Here is an 18,264-nt window from a genome sequence, read left to right on the forward strand (position 1 = left end):
CTCTGTAATTAGAAAGATAAAAATTTCAATACTGAGGGAAATTTCTTTTCTTTCTTTCTTTCTTTCTTTCTTTCTTTCTTTCTTTCTTTCTTTCTCTCTTTTTGCATGTGCTGTTGCCTCTGGAATGTAGCTAGCTATGCTTCTTGAGAGTATTTTATCACATACATTTCTGGCATCGATGATCTCCAAATTTAATTCACATTTTACAATAATAACATATTATTAGAAAAGCAACTTTTTTAAAATTAGAAAGGGATTTTATTTATGAATTTATGTAATTATATCTTAAACATTTAAGTCACACAGACATATTTAACTTATTGTTCCAAAATAATTTTGATGCCAGGTTTGATAAAGAGCATTGAAATAAATTTTAAACAAAATATCTGTAAATGTGTTTTGTTTAACAAAAAAATATTTAATATATTCAACATGAAAAGAAAATGTTTTTTGAAAATATATTGTCAATGTATTAAATTTATTTTATGAATTACAAAATTAGTATGGACTAATGAATGTAAAGTTATTTGTAAATAAAATTACTCAAAAGTTAAAGAAATAACCTACTTTTTATAAACACTGAATTTCTCTGTGCCTTTATTCCCATTTAGTTTCTGAAACATTTAAATCCTTCCTGTGCTTTTTATGGCTAGTTTACATATGCTGTTGATTGCAGTTGTGCCTGGCTGTCTTGTCTTACCACTGAGCTGTGTTTCAAAGTGTTGTATGTTTTAGGAAAAAAAAATGAATTTTTGATGGAGGAGGGTTACTTTCATTGGTTAATAAAGAAACTGCCTTGGCCCTTTAATAGGACAGAAAATTAGGTAGGCGGAGTAGACAGAACAGAATGCTGGGAGAAAGAAGCCGAGTCACGCAGTCGCCATGATTCTCCTCTCCGAGGCAGACGGAGGTTAGAATCTTACCGGTAAGCTACCACCTTGTGGTGGTACACAGATTATTAGAAATGGATTAATCTAGATGTGAGAGCTAGCCAGTAAGAGGCTAGAACTAATGGGCCAAGCAGTGATTAAAAAATACAGTTTCCGTGTAATTATTTCGGGGCATAAGCTAGCTGGTGGCCAGGAGCCAGGCGGCAGGAACACGGCCCACAGCTCCTTCAACAAATTTTGAGAAATCTCATTGCTATCCCTTCTTACCTTGAAGACTCTCTGAAGCCCTGATAAACTTTCAATTTTGAGTCCTCAGTAGTGAGGATTACTGCCTGCAAATCAAGGCTTACACAAAATTAACAAATACTTGTAAATTACATACTTTATATTTCTTTTTGTATTTGAACACTTTTATTATATTGAAAGCAGTCTTAACTTAGGTATTTTCTCCTTCTGTGAAACATGTTATCAAATATTTTGAGGAGAGTTGAATTATTTATACTAGTGGTTTCAATATGATGGTCTGGGGTAAGTGTTCATTCTTTTGGTATCCTAATCAATACTTTGTTTTATCAATGCTTTGTTTAAACACAGGCTCTAATGTACAAAAAAGTATCTCCAAAGTAAATATTGATGCTGCTATTTTATGAACAATGTTCTCTTAAAATTTTTAACTTGATTTTCTAAAACTTGTGCCAAGTCCTAGATTGGGAAGCACAGAAGTTCACATTGTGTGGACACAGGTACAAAACAACTAGGATATAAAATAGAATAGAATAGAAAATTTGTGGTACGATAAAGCCATCTGAACATTTCTACCTTGCAAACCTAAAACAGCTGTTTAAACACTACATGAAAAGGCATATTTAATACACTTTTCAAAAACATTTGAAGTAATTAGCTATGCTTAAGTGTTTGTAAAAAAATCATTTCCCTTTGAGAGTACCTTTTCCTTCGAAGGAGGTGGGGTGACAGGGAGCCATGGAGAACACATGGTTTAGCTTTAGTCAAGAGTAGGCTCTGATGGAGAGCTTGCTGAGGTGGCCATAGTCATATAGGAGCTCCTCCCAAACTACAAAAACTCAGGTGGCTATGGCAACGAGGAAAACACAGTGTGGTCTGGGAATTCCCAAACTTACAGTGATTGGTCCGCCTCCCCAGGTGACTCTGGAGTGACATCCTCCTAGTAGGCTTTGTTCAGGTGTTGAAAATAGTACATGTAGCAGCCTGCAGAGGGTGGTCGTGCATACAGAGCCTCCTGAATCTCAACATCAGTGATCTCAATGAGGTCCCCATTCTGAACATGAACTAGAGAGCCAAGCTCTGCTCAAAAGAAAGTCACGACACCCCTGCACCCCACATCAAGAGAAGGGAGTGTGTGAGGGTGTTGCCACCCAGTTCATCCAGCCTGGACAAAATGTCTGCAAGCTGTGCTTCTCAGAGTCTCGATAGGCATACACATTGTTATAAGTCAGTCGTATTCATTGCATATGAATATTTTTTAACAAAAGTTTTTAGTAAACTAGTCTTGCCTGCTTTTCTCCAAAACTTAATGGCAGGGCTTGGAAATCCAGTTTGGAACAGATCTCCTTCACAGACTTTTGGCATTTCCAAGAACATGAGCATTAGGGTGGGCATTCAGACTTGAGGAGGGACAAGAAAAAAAAAACAAAAAGCAAAAAACATTGCTCTTCCGTTCTAGTAGGAGAGGACTCCTGAAGCTGCATTTATTCTTTATAGAAATACCAATTTTTTTTTTTTACCGCAGAGTAGTACTCTAATGTGTATATATTCCACACTTTCTTCATCCATTCTTCCATTGAAGGACATCTAGGTTGCTTCCAGGTTCTGGCTATTACAAATAATACTGCTATGAACATAGTTGAACAAATGCTTTTGTCATATGATAGGGAATCTCTTGGGTATATTCCCAAGAGTGGTATTGCTGGATCCTGGGGTAGGTTGATCCCAAATTTCCTGAGAAATCGCCACACTGATTTCCAAAGTGGTTGCACAAGTTTGCATTCCCACCAGCAATGGATGAGGGTACCCCTTTCTCCACAACCTCTCCAGTATAGGCTATCACTGGTGTTTTTGATTTTAGCCATTCTGACAGGTGTAAGATGGTATCTCAAAGTTGTTTTGATTTGCATTTCTCTGATCGCTAAGGAGGTTGAGCATGACCTTAAGTATCTTATAGCCATACTGATGAATATCTTTCATATCACCATGGAACCTTCTTCTAGCGATGGATGGAGATAGAGACAGAGACACACACTGGAGCACCGGACTGAGCTCCCAAGGTCCCATTGAGGAGCAGAAGGAGGGAGAACATGAGCAAGGAAGTCAGGACCACGAGGGGTGCACCCACCCACTGAGACAGTGGGGCTGATCTATTGGGAGCTCACCAAGGCCAGGTGGACTGTGACTGAAAAAGCATGGGATAAAACCGGACTCTCTGAACATGGCAGACAATGAGAGCTGATGAGAGGCCAAGGACAATGGCAAGGGGTTTTGATCCTACTTCGTGTTCTGGCTTTGTGGGAGCCTAGCCAGTTTGGATGTTCACTTTCCTAGACCTGGATGGAGGGGGGAGGACCTTGAACTTTCCACAGTGCAGGGAACCCTGACTGCTCTTCGGACTGGAGAGGAAGGAGAAGAGGAGTGGGGGGAGAGGGAAAGGGGCGGGAGGAGGGGGAGGGAAATGGGAGGCGGGGAGGAGGCAGAAATTTTTTTTTTCAAAAAAAAAAAAAGAAAAGAAATACCAATGTTGAATTTATTATTAAAAAATAATAATAAAAGCACATTTCGAAAAATAAACAACGGGAAAAAAATCACAGGAACAACGTATTTATGTCTACACCTATCAGTGTGTGTGTCTTTTGAAGGGAGTGAAATCACTGTGTTTTTTTGTTTTTTTTTTTTTTTGCTGGGGGGGTTATTTTTGTCTTTTTGTCTTTGCGGGCTGGTTCATATAGAGATTTGAGATGGCACTCTAATCAAAAGTAAGTTTCTTTAGTGGGGCCAGGAATGACTAAGCTCATACCTGCCCACTCCCCAACCCTGATTCAGCAGTGTGGAAAGTTCTGACCTGATGACAAGTCGGGAACCTTGGCATCCCTTTGAATGTGCTACATCCAGGACCCTTGCCAGTAACAGAAGTGTTTGGCATTAGGGTACCTGGCAGCCAGCAAGACTTAGCAGTCAGAGAACCAGGATGATAATTAAGTTTTTGCCTGTGATAGCAAGAGTAGGAGGCTTCCTTCTTCCCTAGGGAGGATTAATTCTTATCCTTCAACTTCTGTCCTGCAGCTGGGGCTCAGGATCCAGATATAAAACTACTGTTGTCACCCAAACTTTTGCCCTCTCCCCAGCCTCATTCTTGTGCTACAAAAGAAAGTCTTCCCCTTGTGAGTTCAGTCAGTGGTCAGACTTGGAGAAGTACAGAAAGGGGGTGTAAGTGTGAGACAGTATGTTGTGGATGAAGCTGGTTATGGCTAAGCTTTGTATTTCATTAGCAAACAAAAAACAAAATAACCATGAGACTTATTTGTCACCAAAAAATTAACAAAATATTAAAATAATATATTGATTTTTTTCTGAATTATCTGTTTCCTTAGAAATTGATGCACCCTAAGTTGTTCCATGTCATGTTAGAGCCTCTTGAATATGGATTAATTTTTATATGTTTTGAAATTTAAAAAATAAAAAGCTTAAAATTTCTTAAATTTAAATTCAAATTTTATTTGTTTAGACTGGTACTAGCTCTCAGTATTTACTGATTCATTGGGGCATGACTGACAGATTGAATTGTGCAACTCTATGGCAAAATGACTTTATTTTCCAGTTATCAAACATTGAAAGAAGGCAATAGAAATTCACTTTGTCCAAGATTACTTTATATGACATATTTGAGTCATTAATGAGACTTACTTTAACATACGCCTGAAGTTTTAAGTGATTCATTTGTGATCTTACCTGTGCATTTTGGGATTCTACCTTATCATATAATAAGGTGGGTTACAGTATTGTACTTCAACTTGGTTACATATCTTGAATTTTGAGATGGCCTAAACAGTCAAGAGAGAAGCCAATATTTAGTGGAATTGAACATTTATTGAATAATTAGAAAAACAAGTACTGTGTTTTTAAAATAAAAAGTTAGATTGCTTTTTTCTTACCTGAATTGCTGAGGAGTACTTCTGAAAGTGTGTATTTGCCTTATTGTCAAGATCTCAGAAGTTAAGAGTATATATTTACCTTGATTTGACAACAATGGAGATGGAAGAAGTGAAGATCAGAGGCTATCCACAGGTAACAATAGATATGTACCTTGTACTAGAAACTTAAAGCCTTCTGCCAAATCCTTAGAGGATTTCCCAGCAGTGACATCAGTATTTTTCTGCAGAGAATGAAGTCCTTACAATTATCAACTATTTTACACTAATTAAAACTTCCCAATGGAGCATGATCTTTAATAAAGTAAGCTTGAAGACTATCTTGCTAGCTTGAGTGTGACTTACTAATTCTTAAAATTCTTCTCCACATTTGTGCTTATAATTTAAAATGGGTAGAAAATAGCCTGCAATGACTTTGATACTATAATGGAGAATGTTAAATTAATATGAGTTTGAGAACAATTGGCACTGGACAGAATAGATAGCTCAGCATCCTCATCAGTATGAGGATCTGAATTCAAATTCATAGAACCCATATTGATGCATTTGTAATCCAGGTATTTGGATGATGATTGGAGAAAAGGGGATTTCTAGAGCTTCCTGACCATCAGCATAGCTCCAGGTTTATTGAATGATCTTTTCTACAGCATGGAAGATGGAGAGTTATAGAACAAAATATCCAACGTTCTTCCCTGTCCTCTGTGGTATGTGTGTTTTTACATACTCTCGTATACTTTAAAATGCCCATTCCAGTATGATTCAGGATGTAATGCACAAGCCAAAAAATCATCTTATTTAGAGGTATGTGCAGGGATGGAGGCACACAGATAGATACAGAGATAAGGATTGGAGTAGAGATAGGAATAATGATGGGGAAAGAGATAGAGTTAGGGATGCAGCTGGAGCTGAAGAGAGATGGTAACAGACAATGCATAAGTAGTAGAGAGGACAGGTAATCTAGCCAACTCACTGAGCTCCTAGGAAGATGAGAGAGTTTGTGTCATTGATAAAGAGGTAGAAGGTAGCCGGGCGGTGGTGGCGCACGCCTTTAATCCCAGCACTTGGGAGGCAGAGGCAGGCGGATCTCTGTGAGTTCGAGACCAGCCTGGTCTACAAGAGCTAGTTCCAGGACAGGCTCCAAAACCACAGAGAAACCCTGTCTCGAAAAACCGGAAAAAAAAAAAAAAAAAAAAAGAGGTAGAAGGTATCTGAGGAATGACACTTGAGGTTGTCTCTTGTCTTTTGTGTACAAGCACAAACAAATGAATGTACATTCAGCCGTACAGACAGGCACACCTATATACACATACACAAAATGAGCAGTGTTGATAATATTAGAAAAAATAAAAAGAGAAAATAAAAGAAGAGAATATAATATGGGATAAATTAATTAAAGCAACAGGGAAAATAAAAACACAAATACCAAAACTTAAAATATTTCTTCAAAAATGAGCTTAGTTAATTATAGGTGCTGGGAGAAGCCCATAGATCTTAGAGACAAGTCTTCTACTGCTACTTTCAAAAACACATATAATTCTAACTACATTCTAAACGCTGATCCTTATTCCACAGATAAGTGTAGCTCCCACCCATCATCAAAATGCTCCTTTTTGAAGCTCCTTTTGCAGCAGATAGAATTACGGAAAGCCAGAGAGACCAAAATGCAGAGATCAAAACTGACCATGGGTTGCCCATTCCATATGAATTAATTTGCAGCACAATTCTTACATCTTATACTCAGGGAAACATCAGAAGGAATAGGATACTTGTAAGAGTCAAAGTACCAGAAATCTACTGAGAAAGTTTCTTCTTTAAAACAAGAGATAGCAAAAGAACATAAAGTGGGAAAGAGTAGAAAGAGGGTAGATATGGGACAAATGAGGGACAGAGGTGTATTGAATATGATCAAAATAAATTCAATAGAATTATCAAAAATTTCAAAGATCTTTCTGAAGTGTACAATGGTTATAAAGATCACTCAAGTGAAAAAATTCTTGCCAAAGAAGTATGAAAAGCTGAGCTCAGAATCTCCACATCCATTTAAAGAACTGCATTGGACAGAACATGTCTGTAACTAATATCAATACTGGAGACGTAACTATAGAAAAATCTTTGGGTTTTCTATCTAGTTTGTCTATTCAATCTGTCAGTTCCATGTTCAATAAAGATTTTAAAACAAAAATAAGGTGTAAAAGTATTGAAGAAGACAGTTCACTTCCAGATGTTTTTGTGTAGAAGTGTAAACTCAACCCCGATCCCCCAAAATACAATATAATAAGGATGTAGGGTGTTGACCCTTTCTTTCCTCAGAATCATACATTAACCCTAATAGGGTTGCATATGAACTGAGTCTGTCTTTCCTTGATTATTGACACATGATCCAAGATAATGCACACTGTTGTGATGGACTTCTACCATCTATTTCTACTGCCATATCACCAAATATTAGACATTGGATGAATAGTCGTGTGGATCCTTTGAGGAACAGTTTTCTTTCTAATTAATTGGGTTTTCCAACTGAAGCATCCTTCAGTATGCATTTGGGATATGGGCACAAATTAGTCCTGTTTGTTCTGGTCTACCAGAGCCCACAATCATAACCAGATACAGTTGATCTCCCTACTTTATTCAGAATCACTGGACTTAATTCCAAACAGTCACAACTCCCATCTAAGTCTTATATTATAAATAACTTGGCCAAGTCATGAGAGGAAAGTAACGACTATCTAGTCTTCAACCCCATCAAACACCTGAGAAGGGAAATTATATTAAGTGAGTAAGCAGGAAGTGCAATCAAGCAAATTCCAAAATATGCAACAAATGACAGAGACCACTGGCTACTTGGTCAATCACTCAAAGTCTCATTTGCAAGCTGGGAGCAACCAACATTGGCTAAGGCCTAGAGTAACTGGCAGACCATTTTCAGAGGCAGGACATTTTTCAAAACTGTCTTACTCTGTCTTGGCAATATTTGACAGTCTTTTTTCTTGTATCCTACTTGTCCTGTCCAGATATCATTCTTTTTTTTTCCAGTGGTCGATGTGTGAGCAGTTCCTTATCCAAAGTTTTGCCAAGAAAACAAGATTTTAGTGGAGTGTCTTCAGTGCCCAACCTTCTCTTGGGAATGTATCAGTTCTGACAGGAGCAATTGTGGCTCTCCTTAACAAAACCCTAAGTTATTGAAAAGCCATGGTCTACAGCTCTTTAAAGTGGTTGAAAATTAACTATCTATGCAGAATACAATCTCTATATATCTAAGAACGTGATTAATCTAATTATTAATATGACAAACATGGATGACTATTGACCTATAATTCTTAATACTTGTATAGCTTAAAGAATAAGGACTTATATTAGATTATTAAACAATATTTAAACAACTGTGCAACAATTGAGGAAAATGACATCAAAATGTAAACAATGTATAAGTATCTTTATCATAGGTTGAAATGTGTAGTGCAATGTACTAAATATATCCTAAAATTATATTAATATACTAATGCCTTAAGCAATGGTAGAAGCATAAATACATACAATCTGACAAAATAACTTTGCATAGGTATACAAATATTTTAGAAAAAATAGAAACAAATTCAACATAATTTGAATTTGTATCAATATACAAGAATCTATACCAATGTAAATGCCTTTAAATAATAGCTTACAAGTACTCACTCTATTACTCGCTATTATTATTATTACTTTAAGTAAGCTTACACTAATCAATCATCCCATCTAATTTCCCTCCTTTTTTACAAACAGTTCCCTGAGCCTGCATAGTTTCTGCTCCAACCCACAACCCTATACCAATTATAATCAACCCCTAATTTATGTCCTTAACCCTGAGGACAACTTTGTTGGGAGAAGAGATGTCATCTTCTAGAATTACTTCCAGCTGTTATGAAGGCGATATTTTTTCTATGGGATCCTGTGAAAGTAAAATGATGGTTACGTTTCAAGATTACTATCTGGTACAGTTATAAATAGTTTCTGAGTATTTGGTAGGGTTTTTCTGAGGATCCTATTTGGAATTCTGGCCAGAACATTGTCAAAAGGTGCAGCATTTCAGCTAACCAAGTTGGAAGCATCTTGAGCAGCTACTACCCTAAACAGGTCTTATTATGCACTATTAGCATCATGATGTCCTCTCAACTAGGTGAAGTTGTAGTTATGGGGCCCCATCTTCTTCCTGGAATCTTCAAAGATTACTGAAGGAAAAGTCATTGTTCATTGTGGAAAACTTAAACATTATTTATACAGACATATATTCAATGAAAGGTACAATAGAGACTAAAATTGGTATGGAGAAAAGTAATTTTTTTTTCTAAATTCTTTGTTCTTTCTGTAGATGGCTCCTGACATGAGACAGAAACTGAATTTTTCTATTAACAACATGCTTAGATTTAGAGAAGGGCGGAGCCATTGTCCAACTCAAAAGGCAGCTTTGATTTTAAGTGAGTCAAGGCTATTATTCTAGTAGGCAGCATATCTATATATGTAAATATATATGAATAAATATAAATATATAGATATAGATAGATATATTTAGATAAATCTATCTATATAGAGGTACATAGAGATATACTTTTATATCTCTATATAGATAGCTGTAGATATAGATATTTATGTTCAGTGATTCTTATCCTCAGATAATGTAGCCTCATAAACCAAAATTCTCTTTGCTTGGTGATCCTATCTGAATAATTATCTTTTCCTATTTAGGAATCTAGATGTCTAGGGTGTCTTGACTTTTTGAAGATGAGTATTTTCCTGCAAAAACAAGAAGAGGACACTTCCCCAACCCTTATGAGTTTTCCTTGCCACCTGTATGGTTGTCATCTCTTTTGATGAGCCACCATTTCTATTTCTCAAGAGGTTTTTCTTTTTCAAATTGAATATTTATTAATTTTGATAGTATCCATAGTTTTTCTTCAACTCTAGAAATAAGAGTGAAACCCCTTGCTCAACATAGCCTATTTCCTGGTTTCCATTTTGAGGTCAACAAACACTTGAAATACACATGCTGATTAAATTAATAAATTTTTCTATTATCCAATGTTTTTCTGCAGTGTTGCTGCTTTCTCATTAGCATTAAAAATTTCAAGGTTAATAAAGCATTATGCAATCTATTTCTGGGGGTATATTCCATACCTTTCTGTGTATTTAATATATCTTTATACTTTGATTTGATCTTTCTATAACTGCCTGACCTGTAGGATTCTTTGGTATACCTGCAATATGCTTTATATTATGGTAAGAAAAAACTGTTTCATTTTCTTAGTGGCGTATGCTGAAAAATTATCTATCTTTATTTGTGCAGGTATACCCATGATGGCCATAATTTCTAATAAATGTGTGATTACTTTCATTGGTTAAAAAAGAAACTGCCTTGGCCCTTTGATAAGACAGAAAGTTAGGTAGGTGGAATAAACAGAACTGAATGCTGTGAGGAAGAAGTCAGTGAGACAGACACCATACCTCTCCTCTCCAGGACAGACGCATGAAGCTCCTGCCCAAGATGGACGTAGGTTAGAATCTTCTTGGTAAGCCACCACCTAGTGGTGCTACACAGATTATTAGATATGGGTTAAAGTAAGATATGAGAATTAGCCAATAAGTGGCTGAAACTAATGGGCCAGGCAGTGTTTAAATGAATACAATTTGTGTGTTGTTATTTTGGGTGTAAAGCTAGCTGTGAAGGAGCCGGGCAGGAGGAAAAGCAAGCCTGCTCGCCTCCTCACTACACCTTACTTAAATCATATGAATTGTAACCTGCCTTTCCTGATTGATTTGTATCAATATAGAATGTACAGATTCCCGTTATTGATGTGTCACATACAATGGAGGGAATGAATCAAGTAGTTCTCTTTATAAGGTTAATTCTATCACTTTTGGGACAATTGCTCCTAAAAATATTAGCACAAGCTCTTTGCCAAGGTTCATTTTCTTCCCATATTTGTATAGTTTCATCAGTAGAAAAAGGCACTATAATCTCTTCTGGTTCTATTCTTGGTAGTTCATTTAAGTCTCAATTTTTCTTTTATAATTAATTCAGAGAACTTTTTCATGTAAGTTTTTAATTTTTTACTTAGTTTATGTGGTTAAAAGATCCATTCTAGGATAATATCTTCCATTTGCATTAAAATTCCCATAGGGGAAATTCTGGAAGTCAGTATGACTAGAAAGCAACTAAGATCTGGATTCACGCTATCCACATGTACCTCCTGTAAGTTTTCTTCAACAACAACCAATTCATTTTCAGTTTTAGCTTTTAATTCCCTGGGACTATTTAAGACTTTGTCATCATCTAAGGTTTTGTTTAAATGAACTATTAGATCAGGTGTTATCCCAACAGCTGGTCATAGACTGGAAATGTCTCCTAAAAATCTTTGAAAGTCCTTGAGAATCCAAGATTGCTTTCTCCTAATTTGTGCCTTTTATGTTCTAATGTTTTGTAAACACATTTTATAACCTAGGTAATTCACAGAATCTCCTCTCTGTATTTCTTCGAACTGACCTCATTAAATGAGAAAATTTATGAGATAATCTTCATGTGAAGTGGCCCACCCTAACTATACAAATGTTTCTTTAGTTGGAGAAACCATCTTCTTCTATGCTATTCTATATGCAATTAGGTTTCTTCTGCTACCTCCCAGTCAGTTGACCCATATGTTATACTAAATAAACTAATATTACTGTCAATGGTCAGAAGGGTAAATTCTTTCACCCCCTTTCCTCGTCAATACTTTTCAATTAACAGGTATTTGTAATTTGCATTGCAACAGCTTAGGTCTTTATGATACAGAGATGTATCATAAACATTCAATGGATATAATTCTGATTAAGAAGAGCACACCAATGTTATTCAATACCAGCAATCAGTACTCAAAACATACCAACAGGTAACATTACATAGATCAAATTGTTTGTATTCAATCATAGAATGCATACACACATACATACATCTGTATGCATCTATGTGCATCTGACAACAATTAATTTTAAAAGATATCATAAATTCAAACGAGTACAAGGAGATATATATATAAGAGTGTTTGGAGAGAGTAAAGGGAAGGAGAAAAGATGTGACTATTTTATAATATCAAATATAAAAGAAAAAAATAGTGTCACTTTGGATCTAATCCAGATCCTCTCCCTCCACTTGATGATGCACTTAAATACAAGCTTTTCTATACACAGTTATTTAGTATCAAGTTTCTTCATTTAAGAACCTAAAAGTAAAAAGGATTCAATGGCAAAAATGATAAAACTGTGTTGTGAGTCCATTTTGTGATGACTTCTTCCATGATCATCCATGGTTGGTTTATAAACTCCAGGGTAGAGGATTGAGGATTACAAGTGTTAGGTAGGAAGAGCAGAGATAAGAAAGAAACACAGAGACATGGGATAGCAATGGGAGGACAACTCAATGACTATTGAATACTGAATTTCTCTACTGACTTTAGACTTCTGAGTTTGCCTGTGTTTAATTTTCAATATACTTTTATAACCCAATACAAAGGGGGGAAAGATGAAAAAAGACTACCTTAGCATGATACAAAGGGCAACCAGAACAGTTACTTGCACCAATACTTGAGACTTCAAGTCATTATTTTTTGAGAAATCATTCTATTGTTTAGGCAGTGACCCCACCCTAGACCAAGTATCCTGAAAGCAGCCATTCCCTGGGTAAAACATCTTATTTCAACAGAAGGAACAAACATAAGTTAGAATTCTGACGTTTGGTCAGGGTGAAGAAGATGCAGCTATATGGGCCATCTTAATGTCCAAAATACCATGTAACCACATATTAGTTCAGAGTGTTTAACCACTCTTGTTGTTAACAACTTTGAATAAGTTTAAACTCTCTGTCCTTCATATGTGGAGAATAGGCTCACATTTTTGGCTCTCCACATATTCCTTTATTTTTTATTAATTTTAATAAAGCCAGAACTTCTATAACAAGAAAGATTATCATATCTGCCATAGGTGAATATTTTTCATATTTCCAGACTTACACATCCTTGGTACAGGAATTCTAACCAGGAATATTCTTTTCTTATATGCCTGGGGTTAAATGAATTTTACCCATCTCCTACTGCTGAAATCTGAAAACAAAGAGTTAATGTTGAGTGTACCTCTGGGCTCTGTGTCTGAGCCAAGTTTCTGTCAAGAAAGTTCATCAGAAATTAGATGATGATAAGCAAGCCAATAATGTTTTGCTACAAACAGTTACATATTAATTAAAAATCTATATTGAAAGCACTTTGAATTATTGAAAGCTCAAATATTCAGGGCACTGTTCTGGGAATAGAACATTGGCAGGCTTAGACAGGAATAGGCAGGACACTTCATTTCATTTTTTTGCAATGGCAACATTTGATTTACTTTTCTATAACAAGCTATTCATTGTAGGTACTCATATCCTTTCTTCAACTTTTGTCAAGGTCCACTCTCATTTTTCAATATGTGACTTCTCAGTGTTTGACTCATTTGAATTCCTTTCCAAATAAATCCATTGTTAGATCAATTTCCTGAAAGATAAAATAATCTTACCCTGTTTCTAAGAAGACCCCATAAGTGATGCTTCTAACAAGTTTAGATACTGAGTGTGCTGTTTAAGGCTGTACATGATCCAATCTAATTTCACCCTGTCTCAAATCTCTCCAATGTTTGACACACTGCATACTGAGAAGAAAGTTCCTGAGAGTGGTGGCAGGTAGGGAGGACCACACAAGATTATGGTGTGCAGAAGGGATTGGCTAGACTAGGCTGGTACACTGAATGTGAGATCCACACTACATTTGTGGGCTGGGAAGAAACATGGGAAGGAAGGTCTGGGAGATTCACTTTTACCACCTTGAGCCCTTAAAAAGGAATTGTGTGATCTCTAAACTGTATTTTCAATAGTTAATATTGAAATTTTTACCATCATTGGAAATTCATGATATTTAAGTGTGTGATACTCTGTGGAACTAATTTGTGCATTTCATATGGGCTCAAAGCTACGATGTCCAGTAGAGCAGCTCTATCTATTTCTCCAGAGAATCTTTCACTCAAATGGGAATTTCAATTTTTTAATTGATTCTCTTTCAGACAAATCTTGCAGAGGTATAATCTGATTCTTGTGTTGAAGGGTGGGCAATTAAACTTGCAAAATGAATCCCTGTGAGAAGAATCACTACATATATTACTGCACCGAAGATGGAAGTCATAAAATAATCTCACACCAGTTCAGAATTATGAAAAATAAAAGGGTTATTTATTTAAGGGAAAACTTACAGATCACTGTCCTAGATAACAGTCCTCTGCATGAACATGACTAGAGTCTAGTAACTATAAGTAGGAGCTGGAAGCAAGAAAGAGCAGATGTTTTACAGCTGCATTTTACAATATCAGAGACCACACCCAAGTGGGCTGGTATCTTAAATGCTATTGGCTGAAGGGGTAAAATGTGTTCCCACAGAACTTCCCCCTTTTATTTAAATAAGAGAATTCCAAACCCAATATAAAACTATATACACTTGGAACAGATATCAAGTATAATTAGAATTACAAGCATCATAAATAATATTAAGCAAGGAACATATGCTAAATGTTTTAATAAACATTCTACCCCAAGGAGCCTAAGTCTTGTATAGGAAATGGCTTGGCTAGATCATAAGAGTACAATAACTATGACTATCTAGTATTGAACCTCATCAAAGACCTGAGAAGAGAGATAATATTACTTGAGCAGGCAGGCAGTACAATCAAGCAGCTTCCAAGGCGAGCAATATATGATGGAGACAATTAGCTATCTGAGCAATATCTCAACATCTCATTTTGCAACATTGAAACAACCAACATTGGCTAAGGCTTAGCGTAGTGGACAGACCATTTTCAGAGGCAGGACATTTTTCAGAACCATCTTTGTCAGTCTTGGCAAGATTTGACAACCTTTTTCCTTATGTCCTGCTTATCCATTTCTGGATACCATGTACTTTGTCAGTGGTTGAGGTATGGGCAGTTCCTTGCCCAAAGGCCAATGGTGCCAAGTAGAAAACAAACTCTGAATGGAGTGTCTTCAGTGCTCAACATTCTCTCGGGAATACATTTGTGCTGTCAGGAGCAATCATGTCTCATGTCAGCAGAACTCTAAGTTATTTAAATGCCATGTTTTAGAGATCCTTGAAGTGGCTGAAGATTACCTATTTAGACAGAATATAATCTCTATGTATCTAAAGAACCTAATTGATCTGAATATATGTACAACAAACATGAACAACTGTTGACTGATAATATTTAATACCTGTATAACTTAAAGATAAAAACTTCATGTCAGAATATCAAATAATCTGTAAATAAATATAAAACAAATCAGGACAATGACCTCAAAATGTAAGCAATCTATAAGTATGTTAATCAGGGGTAGGAGTAATATATAATGTAATATGAAAATATGCCCTAAAAGTTGTATCAATATATAAAATGTCCTAAACAGAGGTAGAAACATGCATATATACAAACTGACAGAATACGTTTACATAGGTGTACAAATAATGTAAACAAAAATAACAAATATAATTTGAGTTTGTATCTACATACAAAACAATACCAATGTAAATTATCCATAAATAATAGCTCACAACTATTCACTCTATTACCCACTATTATTATCATTTTTTAGAACTAACATAGTTTTTACCCCAACCCTCTATCTAGTACAAGTAATAATCAACAACCACTAAACAGTGTTCCCAACCCTAAGGACTAAGTTTTTTTGGGATGGGGGCATCATCCTCTAGAAATACTTCCCACTGTCATGGGGGCAATATTCTCTTATTGGGATCCTGCAAAAGTAAAGTGATGATTAGGTTTTAAAATTACTGTTTAGTATGGTTGTAAATGATTTTTGAGCAGTCAATATGGTTTTTTCAAATGTTCTTATTTGGAGTTCTGACCAGAATTCTGTAAGAAGGTATACCATTTTCACAGCTGGTACCCAAAAACTGGTCTCACAGTAGTGCTAGCAGCATGATGACATCATATTAATCAGGTGGAGTTGTTGTGGGGCCCTATCTTCTTCCTGGAAGCTTCAAAGGATAGTGCCAGAAATCTACTGTTTATTGTGAAAAACTTAAGTATCATTCATATAGACATATAGTCAATGAAAGATATGATATAAACAAAATGGGCATGGAGGAAAGTAAAATATTTTCTTAAAATCTATCTTCTTTTTGTCCCATACCAGATGCCTCCTGGCATGAGACAGAAATTCTGAATTATATTTTAACAATATGGTTGGGTTTAGAGAAGGATAGCCATTGTCCAACTCCAAGGCCAGCTCTTATTTTTAAGTATAGATGTATATGTGTTTAAAGAATCAAATTTTACTATGCACATAATACAGCATCATAAGGTAGGGTTTTTTGTTTTGTTGGCATGAACTAAAAAGCCTTATTATCAGCAATTGCTACGGTATAATGCTAAGTAAGTTCAGAAAACATGAGATGAAAAATGACTAATACTCGATATAAAAATATTCTTGTTACAGAATACTTTGGATGAGTACACACTGAAATATAATCTCTCAAAAAACAAATGTAAAATAGAAAATCAAATTCTTCAATGAAAATTTTCTTACATGATGGAACTGCTTATTAAAAATCAGTTTGAAATTTTCTTGAAATTTTAAGATCTGAAATTGAAAAACTTGATAATGATATTAAATGATTGTGGCAATTAGTATAACAACTTTATTCCTAAAATTCATAAGATATATTGAAAAATGTGCCAAGATACATTCCAATACTTCAGCAGTTCTTTAAATTATTTCTGAGAATTTCAAGCATAATTTAACAGAATTTAATTATTATGAGCTAATTGCATTCAAATGTTCTTAGGCTTCAATAAATTGGTCAATTTTTTCTTTACATTTGATCACTTTCTTATTATAGGTGCATTTAGAAAAGGGCATGTTCAACTTTAAATCAGCTGTCCAATGGATTTGGTCCTTTATTTCTCATGTTGTAGAATCATCTCTTCTTCATGGTTCTTTTCATCACATTTATTACTTCCTTATTTCTCAGACTGTAAATGAAAGGGTTTAATAAAGGAATTACTAGGGTATAGAAAATAGCTACAGGTATATCTTTATCTCCTTCATTAACTGAATGTGGTTGAGCGTACATGAAGAGAAGGGAACCATAGAATATTGATACAGAAAGAAAGTGAGATGCACAAGTTGATAAGGCTTTCCCCCTTCCCTCTTTAGATTTCATTTTGAATATAGTGAAAAGTATATAAAAATAAGACACAAGAACTATGATAATAGTAAAGATTTGAATTGACCCTGCCAAAATAAATAATATTAGCTCATTGATATGTGGATCAGTACAAGAGATTCTATATAATGGAAGGACATCACAAAAAAAGTGCTTGATTACATGAGACCTACAGAACTTTAACCTCAACAGTAGCCCCACTTCAACCATAGGATGCACGTTTCCTGCTATGTAGGCTCCTAGGGTCATCTGAAGGCAGAGCTTCATGGACATCATGGTGTGGTACTGCAATGGGTTACATATGGCCACATAGCGGTCATAGGCCATTGCTGCCAGAAGAAAACAGTCTGTGGTCTCAGCAAGACAGAGAAAATAGAACTGTACCATACATTCATAGAGAGATATCTTTCTGTCCACAGAAAAGAAGTTCTCTAGCATCTTGGGAGTGATGGCACAAGAGCAGCAGGAATCCATGAGAGCCAGGTTTCCCAGAAAGATGTACATGGGTGTGTGAAGACGACGTTCCATGTAGATCAAGACCACCAGCCCGAGATTTCCAATCATGGTGACCAGATAGATGACAGAAAAAACGAGGAAGAGGAGGGTCTTCAGGTCTGGGTGATCTGAGAATCCCACCAGGATGAATTCTGTTGTCACCGAGTAGTTGTTCTCAGCCATCTCTGCAATTACAAAGATATAAATTGCAATGCTGAGAACACAATGTTTCCTTTTTTTTGCACCTCCTATTGTCTCTGTAATGCAGCTAATTTTGCTTTTTAAGATTATTTATTTCCATACATTGCTGTCATGTATAATCTCCAAATTTAACTCACATTTTGCAGGAATACTTCTGCTATTAACAAACCAAACTTTTTTAAATTAGAAAAGATTTTTCTTTATGTACTTATGTAATGATATTAAAAAAATATA

At 35.7% G+C, this 18,264-nt stretch overlaps 1 protein-coding gene across 1 annotated transcript; it reads right to left on the reverse strand.

The window, feature by feature from the left end:
- Positions 1-17,085: 17,085 nt before the first annotated feature.
- Positions 17,086-18,012, reverse strand: LOC130871895 (olfactory receptor 5K3-like). The gene has a single exon (XM_057765591.1). The coding sequence runs from the start codon at positions 18,010-18,012 to the stop codon at positions 17,086-17,088; it is 927 nt and encodes a 308-aa protein (XP_057621574.1).
- Positions 18,013-18,264: the final 252 nt, after the last annotated feature.

The sequence above is a fragment of the Chionomys nivalis genome, chromosome 3 (assembly GCF_950005125.1).
Source record: "Chionomys nivalis chromosome 3, mChiNiv1.1, whole genome shotgun sequence".
Classification (NCBI taxonomy): domain Eukaryota; kingdom Metazoa; phylum Chordata; class Mammalia; order Rodentia; family Cricetidae; genus Chionomys; species Chionomys nivalis.

Coding starts and splice junctions, on each gene's coding strand:
- LOC130871895 (XM_057765591.1), bottom strand. CDS start 18,012: ATGGCTGAGAACAACTACTCGGTGACAACAGAATTCATCCTGGTGGGA.